Consider the following 13,823-nt stretch of genomic DNA (forward strand, 5'->3'; position numbering starts at 1 on the left):
CTGAAACTAGCATCGAGCACAGATACAGACTGCAGCAGCAGCCCTCTGGACAAGTTTGGCACCCACACCAGCGACTGTGGGCCAAAACTCATGTTGCGTGCTAACTCTCTCCCTCCCCCATCCCCTCATGCTATCCCGCTCTGCAATTATATGCTCTGCTCCCACCCAAACATGCAAGAATAGGCCTCCTCAGTCAACAGACAAACCGAGTCATTCTGTCCTCAAACCATGACATCATGACCATTTGACTTCAGCGTGAAATTCAAGCTTAATTTAACTTTGTCAGGGGAAAAGAAAAAAAAGTGGTGTGTGTTACACAGGCAGAGCTCTGCGCTGGTGTGAACGATAACTTTTTGGAGTTCTGGGAAGGCATGTTTCATTGTGTTTTACTGGATATCACATCCATAAAAGTATGGGATGATGCATCACACCAGTTTAAACCATGGAAATGAAAACAACATGTTTAGTTTCTGTTATTGTGTTATTTCTATGTTGACCCTTGGAAACCGGTTCAAGTCTTTCGGTAACGAATCAACACACTTACCTGCCAGTCTGTTTGAAGTAGCATCATGCAGACCACATACATCACTGTCACTGGCACCTTATTCCCTAGCTTCTGTCGTTGTTAAATGTCTGCTTTATTGACACCATTATCTTCAGTTTAGCACCACAGCTCTGTTTCAGTTAACTCAGCATGTTTTAGAGTCAACTTGTTCCCAATGATCACTGTGTCACTCCATCTTCCATCCCCTCGGTGCTTTAGAAGTGAATAACGTCTGGCCTCAAATACTAGCAGCGCCCTTGTTTTGTGTTGATGACATCCACTGTTGTGAAAGAGTATTGGCATTAAAAGCTCTTGACCTGGAACAGAAAAGATCTAATTTTTCAAGATGTACTCAAGGGTAAAAAAGCATCTTACATTCAGAGTTTTTAAGTTAATTGTTGACAGGGGCCATGTTAGAAATAGGGTGGGCTTTGTGCCTCAATACTAGCTGCTATGGGCTGCCTGCCTATCAATAAGCTGAGTGGTGCCACTGATTGGGCCAACACATGTTCTTAATATCGTCTAAACTGCCGAGTCAGGAAAAAATTTACCTGTATAGTGTGTGCAGTTAGAGAAATTAGCTATTCAGACGAGACATTTCTGTACCAGGCCGTAAACATGCTTCTTTCTGCTGTTTTTCTTGGCTTGGTGTGTGTGGAGTTTCCTGTACTTCCAGAGACAGCCTCAAGTGGACAGTCAGCAAACTGAAGATTATAGCACTTTAGCATTGCCTCATATTTTTAGCCCAGGGGTTGTCACTTGTATTCAACATTGCTTTTAACTAACACATTGTTCCTTTCACATTTGTTACACATTTGTAAGACACTGTATTGTTTTAATGCAACCTCAGCCTTTGTATCTTTCACATCTCACTGTTCTAGCCTTTGGGGGCTTGTTTTATTTTTCATTTTTTAATTTCTTTGATTGCCTTGTGTTACTCAGGATCTGCACTTGTACAAAGTAATTTGCCTTTATTGTTTTACTTCTTTCTTTCCTTTATTGTAAGGCACTAGAAAGAAAGTATGCTGTTTATGTCATCCATTGCTTCTTTTTTTACAACACTCTTATTCTTCACATGTTTTTTTTTCAGGTTGTTGTGGGGATTTTTTAAAAATAAAATATCAACCAATCTGAATTTTTCTACTACATCAACTCTTTTCTATTTTGGTTCTTTTTTGTACAATTTTTTGTAAAAACTGATGAACTCCACAAAACTATCTGCTTGCTCCACTACAGAATAATGTCAATGGTCCCCGCTTTCTGGAAGTTTCCTGGGGTTTGGATGCCTGAGAGGCATCTATCAAACTGCTGACAGCTATTGTGTGAAGCACACCTCATTTTCCAAATCTGCCTCGCAACAGAGTCCTCTCCTCTGTCCTTGCAGCTCCGGGAGGGGATCTTAATGGTGTGAGAGTGAGCGCGTGCATGTGCATGTATATATGACAGAACCGAACCAATGACAGGCACCTCAGCTCAGCCCATCCCTCGCAACAAAGAGTGCTGGTGGGTTTCTCCGCAGCCCCTCTTACTCTCCCACACGCTCATAAATAACCATACAGAGCCTCTGCCCTGGCCAGGGGGAGAAAAAGGAGAGAAAAGAGCCATTTAGGCAGCTCCTCTACTCTCATGCCTTCCAACTGACCTTTTGGAAGGGTCAATCAGTCCAACCACAACTGGGCACTCCTCCATCCTCCCCTCCTCTTTCCTTACTGACACTAACCTGAATCATCCCAACACTGCTGCTGTGCAGAGAAGCCACTTAGCAGACTGGGGTCATTGTAAAGCAGCGTTTAAGACGTAGAAGGCATAAAGCCTCACAAGCTCTCAGTCCCCGAGCATGTGAGATGGCAGCTGGGGTCAGGGGTGAAGGTCACAATACGGGAGGAGGGGAATAAATCCTGTAGCATGGACCACAATGGGCTGCAATCCCTGCTGACAATGATGCCATTGTGGGCGATGGGTTGCTTAGTGTGTCCTGGAGCTGTGCCTAATAGAGTTATAGTGCTGATGTGATGGCTGTGTAGCCCAGGAGAGTAGTGTCCTTTTATATAAAGGGGGGCAACTGCCGAGGAGCTTGAAAGAGGTCTTGGGCTTCTCAATTTTGCTTTGCATAAAAGCCAAGGATTGTGTGTGCGTGCATGTGTGAGTGTATATGAGAGAGACTGAGACTGAGGTTACTAGCTTAGCTTCTCTGGGCTTCCAGCCGTGTATCCTTTGCTTACTGGCACAACTCCCCCTATAAAGACTCAGAGTTGACTCATAGCTGAAAAGGCATCACAGAAGTTGTGCTGGATTCAAAGATGGGCTGTGGGTTGAAGATCTCAAATGAAAGAGTTTTTGTCTTAAACAAACAGAAATTCTATCATTATGTAAGACTGACCTAGAAATGATATTTTGATTTTAATAAACTGTTTCATTGTTTACGTCACTTATAGGAGCAGTTTTAGTTGTTGGTTTAAAAAACAAGTGACCCTAAGTTGCTATTTTAGAGTGTGGAAAACTGTTTTAGTGGCCTCTAAAACAAAATGTTGAACTGAAAAGTGACCCCTGCAAACCTACTACCAACTCCAATCCACGGATGTTAAAACAAGGCCTTCGACAGTATATCAGGGATATATTTTGCCTGCACTGCTCATGGTCAGGCTTTTATTTGGGGGCTCTACTTAAAGCAGAGAGGTGGGCAAACAGAGGCCGATGATACCGCAGGATCATCATCCTTGGCATAACTCGAGTACCATGAGTGCCACGAGTACCTCGGTTGTCACCTCTGTTAGTAAGATTAGGCCGCGGCAGGATGGAGTGACAGCTGATGAGTGGTGGGTATGACCACTGGGTGCTAATGCAGAGAAAGAGAAAGGGGAGAGAGTCTGAGAGCAGAGCATTTGGTCAAGCAGTATGTCAGTTTTTGCTGATGCCTATAGTAACAGTAGCCTCCAATTTGACATTCCCTCCACCAAACATCGGCACTCTGTTTTTTTTCTCTTTCTGGCTTCTCTGTGACCTTCTTAAAAGAACAAGCTATGTTTCCCAGGGCCCTGCTATTTGAAGCTCATAGTTTTGGTCATCCAAAGTTTTCTGTTCCAACTCAAGCCGTTCAGACACTGTCCCCACTTACATTTCCACAATGGCCGGGTCCTGGGGGCCAGACCATCGCCGCCCTACACTCTGCCCACAGTTGAGTTGCCTCTGGCAGAGCTACTGCATGCTTTGTGTGCTGGTTCTGGCGGCCGGTCAGGGAAACCCCACAGTTTCTCCATGGTGAATGTCGACCGCCCTGCCAAGGCCATTATGCATCCCTTCAATGGGCGTGAATAGCAGCACACTAGAGTACAGAAGATTTGAGAGATGTGCGATTCACCCAGGGTTTACAATGAGAGAGCGTGACACAGATACACACAGCGCTGAACTGAACTAATCCCTGACATGGTTCCCCGTGTTGTGTCTTTGAGCCTTTTTTTGATTGACTACAAACAAAACAAATCCTGATAATATGTGTCCTACATTAAGAAGAATATATGAAAACAGTATATGAACACAGTGAGCACCGTTAACGAGCTAAACAAACATCACTCTAAAGGGCTACGGGATTATTCTGCTGATTCTACAAATGCTGGGTGTTCTGACTTAGTGTGGCTAAGTGAAAAACAGCAGGGAGCCTATCGGGTGTACATTTAACACTCTCAAATATGGGGATTAAAGCTTTTTCCATAGAGGTCACATTCGACACACTTAACCACTGACCTAATAACCACAAAGGGACAATAAACAATCCTCACTGACATTTTTATAAGCTGTCATTTGAGTTCAAATCAATCAGTAGCTATTGTAGGACAATTTACATACAGAACAAGTCTAATGTAGTCTTTTTATTGTCGTTATTATGGGAGACCCAATATTAATTTACCACAAGGAAGAATCTGGCAACACAGGAGAGGAAATTTTTTTGTTTGAACTGGCAGAAACCTCGAGCAGAAACAGAGCCACTGGTGGAGAAAGCCATCTGCCTATTCATTTGGAAAGGTGAGACAGAGACAAATAGATATCCATCAGACAAGACGACAAAGAAAGCAGCATCATTAAGATCAGATAAAACAATGTTCCCTGACAATGCTTTCCTGTGCATGGAAAATCACCTCATGTTTCTGTAGACATCCATAGCCCACAGTGAACCCTTTGTATTCTCTTTAGGATTTAAGTCAGATAAGTGTAAAGAATATTACATCTACCACAACTATCGTAAAATTGTTATCCACATTAAGCACAGACAAACATCTGTCTATTAATTTAAAACTCCCTCAGCACTCCCGCAGTCCAGTGGCATATTGCGGTATCAAGATGAGTCACATCAGCTAGCAGGCAGCTGGCAGGCCTGTCGTATCAGCCTATCCAGTTAATCTTACGATTAGCCTTCACTGATCCCATCAGGACTGCCTGGATCTGGGGTGTAAAGCCTAAAGGTTTTATCCTGCGACTCAACCTCGGGCCACTGCATACACATAATGCAAGTGGGCGACACAGAAACATACAGCTCAACTCAAAAGTATTTCAGCTTTGTAGAATACTGATCATTAAGGCAACACATCCCAACCACATGGCTGAAGACAGCAACTCATAACGCACATGTAGCACTGTTCCCTGGTGACGTATGTGGACCCTAGCAGTGAAATGTGTCAGAGAGGTCAGACCCACAAGTTAAAGGGGCAAATTTTGTGGTTCTCTGACACCAGGGGGAAGGAGGGGAGAGAAGGCAATAAGGGCAAACTATAGGGGGTTGAGGGGGTTGGGCTGCAGCCAAATGACATGTCGTGACAGGCCTCAAGGCTTCTTAGAAAGGGAACGCATGGAAAGCACACCAGCACTCAAACATTACGACCGCAAATATACACAGACACACGTGAGCACATTTACTCAGAGTGTGCACACACCCTTACAATTACATACCTGTCAAGTAGATTTAACAGCCATCACGGGCTCAACACCAAAAATGATAACAAAATCTTCACGTGTGCCAGTGTGTTTTAAGCACCATTATCTGCAGTGTGCTGTATGCCGGCAGTATGCTCCAATTATTTGTTGGAAACTGGCTGGGCACAGGAAAGAAGCGTCTCTCTGATGGGAGAAAAGGAAAGCTGCAGGCATTTACCTCCCTTACCCTGTCTTTGGGTCAAAAGGGGACTGGCCATAAACGCCTGGATACCAACAGACACAGACCTCTGACCATGTAGGCCTTGTTTTACTCTCCTCTCGGCCAGTAACGTCAGCTGGTAGAAAAGGCCCTGGTTGTTGAAATTTATAGCACAATGTCATTCTGTGTCATGAATTTACGACAAAGCGTGTATTCATCCCACATGAACACATCAGGAGATAGTAATCTGTATGCTCATTGCTCATGCTCATTTTTAGCACAAGAATGAGGACAGCAGCGCTTTTATCATAAAATAATAAATTCTTTGTGTTAAGTTGTTAACACTTATGCCATGAGCTATCGTGTCTGCAACAGGATGATCTCAGAGCTGCAATTATTACAAGTGGCGGCAGTCGAGATGCCATTTTTTTTTTTTTTCTGTTGAACGTGTTTGACAAGCTCAACAAGAATATAATACACAGTTGCCAACAAGGGAGGCTGCTCTGTCAGACAAAAAGCGTTTAAGTCTGGTGCTCCCTGGATGCCAATCAGCCTGAGACACTTCAATTATCACAAAACCTATAGCATGACGTCATTCCACCAAATCACCAATAAAACACATGGGGCAAATCTTAAGAGATTAAAATGCATCTCTCCTGGTTATTCTAAGTATTGTAACTGTCATTATATAAGCTTTAACGCATAGGTCATGTTCTTATTAGATCATTGAAGCTTGAACACCAGGCTTTTTTTCCATTCATGCCCTGAAAGGAATTTTTCAGCTGTTACAGTGCAGCTTGAGGAGAAGTGAATGAAACGGTCTGGGTTGCGCCATTACTGTGTGGGGGGTGAACGATGTCGCACATATTTTTAATACGCGCCTTATACTAAAAATATAACGTGATTATTTCCTTTATGTTATTTAAGTGTTTTAAATTTATCCTGTTATGTGCTGTAAACTTAACATTGTGTTTGTTCAATTTCTTTGGCGCTTGCATTGCCGAGAACCCCCCCTCCTGTTTGACGTAAATGAACTGGCCCAAGATGATGTTACGAACAGCCCTTTAAAGTCGCCCCACTTCCGAGATGAAGTAAAGTACAGCTCCGACGCACAGCGAGGAAACACGAACTGACAATCTCCGTGAAACAAAAAAAGACTTTCAAGACTATGTTGAGAAAACACATTTGGACTTTGGGATGCTTCTGTCGAAACTAAGGGAGCTTTATACTCTTTTTTTCACATCAATGAAGGCAATCCACGTCGGTCTCGCAGCCTGAATTTGCGGCTGAAAGAAACGTGCATTTTTCTTTTTAATACGCGCATAGACAACAAAGACAGCAACCTGGACTACTCTTTTGAAATAGGAATGGTTTATCCTCCCGAAGGTTTATTCTACATCGAAATGGATCAAGCACCACCAGGTAAGTTTAGGGTTAAAGGCAGCCATTGTCTGATCTGTGGGGGGTCGAGAATCCTTCTATTCCCCCTCTCTTCTGTCTTCTTTTTTTGACTTGCATTGAGTCGTGTAATGTCTGTGATAAAGTTGACACCTGTCAAGTGCTGTGCAGGTGTCAGTAAAACGTTATAATAGCCGGGTCCTTAGTGCTGCGCTCCCCCTGTGGCTTTGCCCAGGCATGCATAGCGCAATTCACTTGCCAATTACGTAATACCTTTCTGTGGACCAGGCGCAGCGGCTTTGCCTTCTTTTCTATTGTCCCAGCAAATGTGACAAACTTGGAGTTAAATTCACTGCGCGTTTGCATGTTCTCTTGAACGAAATGATACACTTAGAATACATGACAGTGTAAGAAGTGCATTTTGAGAGGGGAATAGATTGGAGTGTGCGTTAATGAGCGCCGCATGAAACGACCGCTTTGTTCTCCTCTGCAGCCAGCCGTGCTTAATTTGTGTGCTAGCTCTCAAAGTAGGCTAGAGGCAAGCAAACCAGACAGCTCGTCTCATGACTCAACTCCGGCAGCTAATACAACACTTCATTTTTTATTTACATTTGTCATCTGACCTCGGCGGTAAAACTCTGTCCTAACAACGTCATAACACCTTGGGTCGTTTTTAAGCCTGTCCTGTCCTCGTCTCTGTAACCACCTAGCCCAATTACTGTGCCTTCAGCTTTTTCAAATTGCGTCATTATTTTTTTCAGATGTCCAGAGGACAAGACAGTTGACAATCCTGTAAGAATATAAAAAAAATGCATATTACTGAAACAACCTAGAACAATGGGGATGTTATTTCTTGCTGCCACAGTTTGAAGATTTTATCACTGGAGCGTTTAAGAAGCCATGCATGCTCATTTTTGTGCTTACTGTATTGAGAGTGCAAAGGCGGGCTATACCGTGACAGACCTGATATTTTATTATTATTCCACGCTTAAATTACGAGGCTCTTGTCTGCACTGGTATGTGGGTTTTGGAAGCCAGCAGAGTTTCTTGGCAGGAGACGGAAAGGAGGAGGGGGTTGGTGGTGGTGGTGCAGATTTAATTTTGCTGAGTTCAGGAGCCGCAGTTTTTCGTTGTGTGCCTGCCACACTGCTGCTGCTGCTGCACCTGCCTTTTGTTTATTTTAAGGTCAGAAAAAAGGGAGAGTGGATGGTGGGAGAAAACCACATTTTCTCCTCTGAGGGTGCTCTTGTATTCTACCTTACTGCCTCATGAAAGGCACTTTTGTCCTGCAGTGAAATATACTGCCCCTCACCTCCTCTTGATGCGGTTTGCCCTCCTTTTTTCATTTTTAGGAAAACGCTTAATCTTCCGGCCTGGCTCGCAGATTTTATTTCTTCTGGGTTGACGGAAAACTTAACAGGATCTGTAAGCGTGCGATGGTTATGAAGAGTGGGAGGGGTGATCCAAGAGGCTCGAAATATAACATCTGGTTTATGTAATGCCTTACAGAGCTGCTGCAAACTCCAGAAGCTCCACTTTGTAAGAGGTGCAGACGAGCTAACACCCAAATAGGAGAATTTGTTGTTAAACAAGGGTTAAAAAAAAGACGCCCCGCAGTTGTTGACTGGAGGTGTTCAGAAAATGAAGACCAACCGCCACATTTCCTTTTTCAGAGCCAATCACACTTGAGATCTTGGAAATGATTTGACAGTGATATCTCTTGGAAACATGCCTGGGCTTGTCCCCAGATCTTGACGGGCTCCATCAAGCAAGGGTGTGACAGTGTGTGTTGAGGGAGGGCAATAGTTCCTCAACTGACACAATCAATGTTTTATCTTAGATTTCTTTCTAAGAAAAGGTCCTAGAAACAATTTTCTTATCTCTCCTTGTCTCATTTGCCTCCAGCTCTTCCTCCCAGGTCAACAAAGCCAGTGTCCGCCACCATGAACAACAACTGCCTTTCGCCACCTGTGCATTCGCTTCAGGATGCTGAATGGTATTGGGGAGACATAACAAGGTAAAGATCAAGCACATTAGCATCCATACAAACACAGTTGTGTTGTTAGATGGTCTAATGTGACGGATCCAATAACACTTAAACTGATTTGCCCTTAGGGACGAGGTAAACGAGAAGCTCCGGGACACACCTGATGGCTCCTTTATGGTGCGTGATGCATCCACAAAGCTGCAAGGAGACTTTACATTAACCTTAAGGTACGTGAACCAAAATGTAGTAGAAAGAAATAGTTACACAAGACTATAACTTTCATAGACGGGTTCACATGTGATTAAAAAATAAAATTTGTGCTTTGCTGTTTTACTTCCTTAGGAAAGACGGACACAATAAGCTGATCAAGATTTACCACCGTGACGGGAAATACGGCTTCTCTGACCCCCTCACATTCACATCAGTGGTGGAGCTAATATGGTACTATCAGCACCATCCATTGGTCGAATACAACGCAACACTGGACCTGATGCTCACACATCCTGTGTCCCGCTTCCAGCAGGTTAGAGAGCATTAAAAGGAGTGTTAAAAGGAAAGAATAGTTTTTGTTGTGTTGAATACATGACCATGAGTGGTATATGTCTAAGCGCACTTTTTTGTCATCTAGGTGAAAGAGGACAGTGTTGATGTTGCGGGCAGAAAGCTCAAGGAGGTTCACTGTCAGTACCAAGAGAAGTCAAAGGAGTTTGATCGCCTCTATGAAGCATTCACGAAGACCTCACAGGTAAAAAAAACAACAACAAAAAACTCATGAATGGACTCTGAAGTAGTCCGTGTCTGTGCGAAGAAGAATAGTTTCAAAGTGACAGAATTACATTCCTGCTTTTGCTTTGTGATGCAGGAGATCCAGATGAAGCGGACAGCAATAGAGGCATTTAATGAGACAATGCTGATCTTTGAGGAGCAGTGTCGGGAACAGGAGCGCTACGGAGAGGAGTTTGAGAGGAACAATCAGTCAGAGGGAGCTGACAAAGACCTGGAAAGGTACTTTATCACAAAACATTTGAATCCATGTACTCTAGTTTTCTGAAATGCTGTTCTGACCCCTGACTTCTCCTTATGTTATTAGTTTTCTGATACACTACGAGAAGCTGAAGTGTCGTCTCGGGGAGATCTATGACAGCAAAATCCATCTGGAGGAAGACTTGAGAACACAGGTGGAGGACTACAGAGAGACAGACAGGAAGATGAACAGCTTGCGGCCTGACCTCATCCAGCTTCGCAACATCAGAGACCAGTATCTCAAGTGAGTGTTGAATGAATATCATTAGTCAAAATGTGCTGTAAACACTCATAGAAAAAAACATGTTTCTGCAGCTTCTGTAGTTGTGGCGTGACAATTAAACCGTGCTCTATATGTGTGCTTGCAGCTGGCTTAATCACAAAGGCGTACGACAGAAACGCATAAGTGACTGGCTGGGGACACAGAGCGACAGCCTGGATGAGTAAGTTTTCACAGATTCTTCAGAAAACAACAAAGAATGCTCAAAACTGACTAATTGAAAGGGGAACTGTAGCAGAGTTTTAACAGCACTTCTCCCTTTTTTTTCCTCAGCACGTATGTGTTGAAAGGAGATGAAAAGAATTTGCCACATCAGGAGGAGACGAGCTGGTTTGTGGGTGAGCTGAGTCGGACGCAGGCAGAGGAGATGCTTCAAGGAAAAGCTTCAGGAACGTTCCTGATCCGAGAAAGCAGCAAACAGGGATGCTACGCCTGCTCTGTTGTGTGAGTGGAATATCATGAAAAGCCAAATTTGAGGTGAATATTCTCACTGTCATAAAATGTCGCTGATTTTTTCTCCTTTATTTGTTTCAGTGTGAATGAGGAGGTGAAGCATTGTATGATCTACAGCACACCACACGGTTACGGCTTTGCTGAGCCCTACGACGTCCACTGCTCGCTTAAAGACCTCGTCCTGCACTATCGCCTGCACTCCTTAGCGCAACACAATGACGCCCTGGATGTTCGGCTGTCACATCCAGTACACGCCAAAGCTACAGCCATGCCTTCGCAACACGCAGAGGAACACAAACTCTTACAGACTCCTAAACACACAGCGGGGCTGCCGCCTGCCGCTCCAGAAATGTAAAACAACAGAAAGAGACACTAAGGACACGTTGTTTACTGTATCCTGCGAGAATGACTGCATCGAGGTGCATCGTGTAAAGTTTTGCACTACAGTGATTCCATCGGTTTTTGTGAATGGGATTTCACAGATTGAAGTGAGACCGGAACTTGAATGTCAGCTTGAACTTTTTTTTAGTTCTGAAAGAAGCTGTTTAAGCTTTTATTTTTTGGTAACAATACCATTCGTTAATTGGACATCTTTTTGGAAGGGATGTGACCAGCTTGTCACTCTCTGACATCAGGTGCTGCACCTTTATTTGGCTTTTACAGCCAGTTGATGTTGCTAGAGATGTCCATTTCCCCAGTCATGATCGATTTACTTCGGAAAATTTGATCGATGCGTGAGAAATATGTTTGGTGAAAATGAAGTTATATTTCTACCTCATTTCCTAACGGCTTGTTTTCATATTTTGAGCACAGAATCATTGGTTATAGACTAAAAGTGATCATGTTTGTGAAGCTTAAGTGTGAGGGGGTAACGATGAGAGCCAAATTCTAACCACCGCTTTTCTTTTATTGATCTTCTCAGTCCAACAGCGGACGAAGGGAAAAAGAAACTGACGTGATTTTGTCAGAGGTTTACAGCTCATTTTAAAAGAATACCATGGGGCGTTTTATAGGAGTCATTGAAGTTCGCTAGATATACTGATATAAGACTGACTTGTGGTTTATTTTAACTTTTATTCACAGTCAAAATCAAAAAGGAAACCTTTAGATTTCATTTGTCATAATAGTAATGCCTTGCCTTAGTAGCTGGATAATCACAAAAAGCTACTTAAGTAGCATAAATTTGCAACTTTTCAGGATAGACTGCACAACAACAATAGAGAACAATACCGTAATGGCTGGATATAATAAAAGTTCACATACCAAGGTTTGCAGCAAAATTTACTTTGACTTTAAAAGGCAGAGGACATGCTGTTTTTTCTTTGCTGCCCTGCTCAACTAGTAAAGGACAAAAAAGACAAGCACTCAGACCAGAGATACAGTCATGCAGAATTTACTGGCTCTAGTTTTTGTTGTAGCACAGTGCACAGGAATCGGGATGAGCAATGGGTTTAAAGAAAAGAGAAAGTAAAAGTGAGAAGAGAGGTAATAAACTTTATAAACAAAAAGTAAGAAAATGAATGTATACAGTGAAGCAAAGACTTTCATTCTTTCTATGATGACAAGCCTTTCAACAAAGAATGATTCAAATGCTTTAAAAAAAAATCATTGTGCTCAAAATGTTACGTTGCATGCTAAGGAAGAAGGTACAAATATAATTTCTCAGTTTACAATGACTTGGTGCATTTGTGAGGGAAAAATTGGTGCTGTAAACAAGCTGTTCCCTTCTTATCGGTTTGGTGGACCAAACCATTTCTGAGTAAATGCCACGTGTGAATATGTGAAAAAGTCGTGGTGCATCTTGACAATTGGCCCTCCCTTCAGCAGACATTCATACGCAGTGGATAATTATGTAGCATTAACATCCTGTAGAATACCATTGTATGAGCATACTCAATGTTAAACCCACTGACCAAAGCACTTAATAGTGAGCTAAAACTACATCCCTGTCAAGTCCGGTAAATGCATTTGGGCGAGGGGAGGGGAATTTATGTACACCTGCTGATGTGCTGATCGGAACATAATCTGAAGTACTGTATGTTATATTCTGTTACTCAAAGAAGTATAAGCTTTTTGTATTCTATATATATTTTTTCTATAAACATGCCACAAGATGAAAGCTTGAAGAAAGTGCAATCCAACAGTATTTCTATTGTTGCAATGAATGACGACGATGATGATGGTGGTGACGGTGATGCTGTTATGAGAGGTTGACATTTGCCACAAGAATGCACTCTCTTTGGTGGTGTTGGTATGATGTGGCCTCCGATGTTTGTGTGAACTGCCAGAGGTCCGGAAGTATCCTGCCTCCATTACTTGAACTGTGGCATTGCTTGAGCTATGAATGTTTTCATGACATGCCGCCTACATAGCTTAAGAGGAAAGGAATCCATGTTGAACTTGGCACATTTTTCAAGTTTGAGGACAATAGATACTCTGTACAGAGAACTGTAAAATGTATTTCTGAGGTTGGTTATGGAGGGAGGACGATAAAGCCTTCTATAAAACTAACTCCACCAGAGGATTGTGGAAACTCCTAGAGTGAAGCTAAGCAATGTGAGATCCTGACCTTTTTCTTGCTTAAAGACAATAAACTGATGAGGGTTTTGTCAACTTGTGTAATTTGTTCCTTATTTTCCACTAAGATTTGCTAAGGCTGTCACTGTTTATCATTTAAAGAAGCCCAGACAAAGATTTGAGGGGCTATTTTTTCATTTTTCAAGTAATGTTATTGCATGGGACCAAAACTGTGCAAATGCAAAACATAGAATAGCTTAAAGGGAGATAACTAGTTATTAAAACATACCATCTGTCTCGAGTGGAGCCATTGTCGTCTGATGAGCTTATCCTTGGGTCAGCAGAGATAGGAGGCAGGGAGAGCACTGGAGGACAGGCTGTGGACAGATGGAAGAGAAAGGAAGCGATAAAGACAATAGCAGGATATGTGCAGGCCCTTTCCCTTCTCTGTCTGGCCACAGTTGAGTCACTCTGAAACTATCCATCAAACCTACTT

General features: G+C 42.9%; 1 protein-coding gene across 1 annotated transcript; it reads left to right on the forward strand.

Moving 5' to 3' along the window:
- Positions 1 to 6,760: 6,760 nt before the first annotated feature.
- Positions 6,761 to 13,408, forward strand: LOC141804376 (phosphatidylinositol 3-kinase regulatory subunit gamma-like). Its single transcript, XM_074688762.1, has 10 exons — positions 6,761 to 7,091; positions 8,973 to 9,084; positions 9,183 to 9,281; positions 9,397 to 9,577; positions 9,683 to 9,799; positions 9,917 to 10,059; positions 10,145 to 10,321; positions 10,446 to 10,520; positions 10,631 to 10,801; positions 10,892 to 13,408. The coding sequence occupies exons 1-10, from the start codon at positions 7,037 to 7,039 to the stop codon at positions 11,163 to 11,165; spliced, it is 1,404 nt and encodes a 467-aa protein (XP_074544863.1). The 5' UTR covers positions 6,761 to 7,036; the 3' UTR covers positions 11,166 to 13,408.
- Positions 13,409 to 13,823: the final 415 nt, after the last annotated feature.

Source organism: Halichoeres trimaculatus, unplaced genomic scaffold, assembly GCF_033239565.1.
Source record: "Halichoeres trimaculatus isolate MK-OKI-2021-1 unplaced genomic scaffold, fHalTri1.1 fHalTri1_scaffold_15, whole genome shotgun sequence".
NCBI classification, from domain to species: Eukaryota; Metazoa; Chordata; class Actinopteri; order Labriformes; family Labridae; genus Halichoeres; species Halichoeres trimaculatus.

What these genes read in the sequence shown, in the direction of transcription:
- LOC141804376 (XM_074688762.1), top strand. Translation starts at nt 7,037, where the DNA reads ATGGTTTATCCTCCCGAAGGTTTATTCTACATCGAAATGGATCAAGCA. An exon ending in CATTCACGAAGACCTCACAG is followed by an intron (nt 9,800 to 9,916) that starts GTAAAAAAAACA and finishes TTTGTGATGCAG; the next exon opens with GAGATCCAGATGAAGCGGAC. An exon ending in TGCTACGCCTGCTCTGTTGT is followed by an intron (nt 10,802 to 10,891) that starts GTGAGTGGAATA and finishes TATTTGTTTCAG; the next exon opens with TGTGAATGAGGAGGTGAAGC.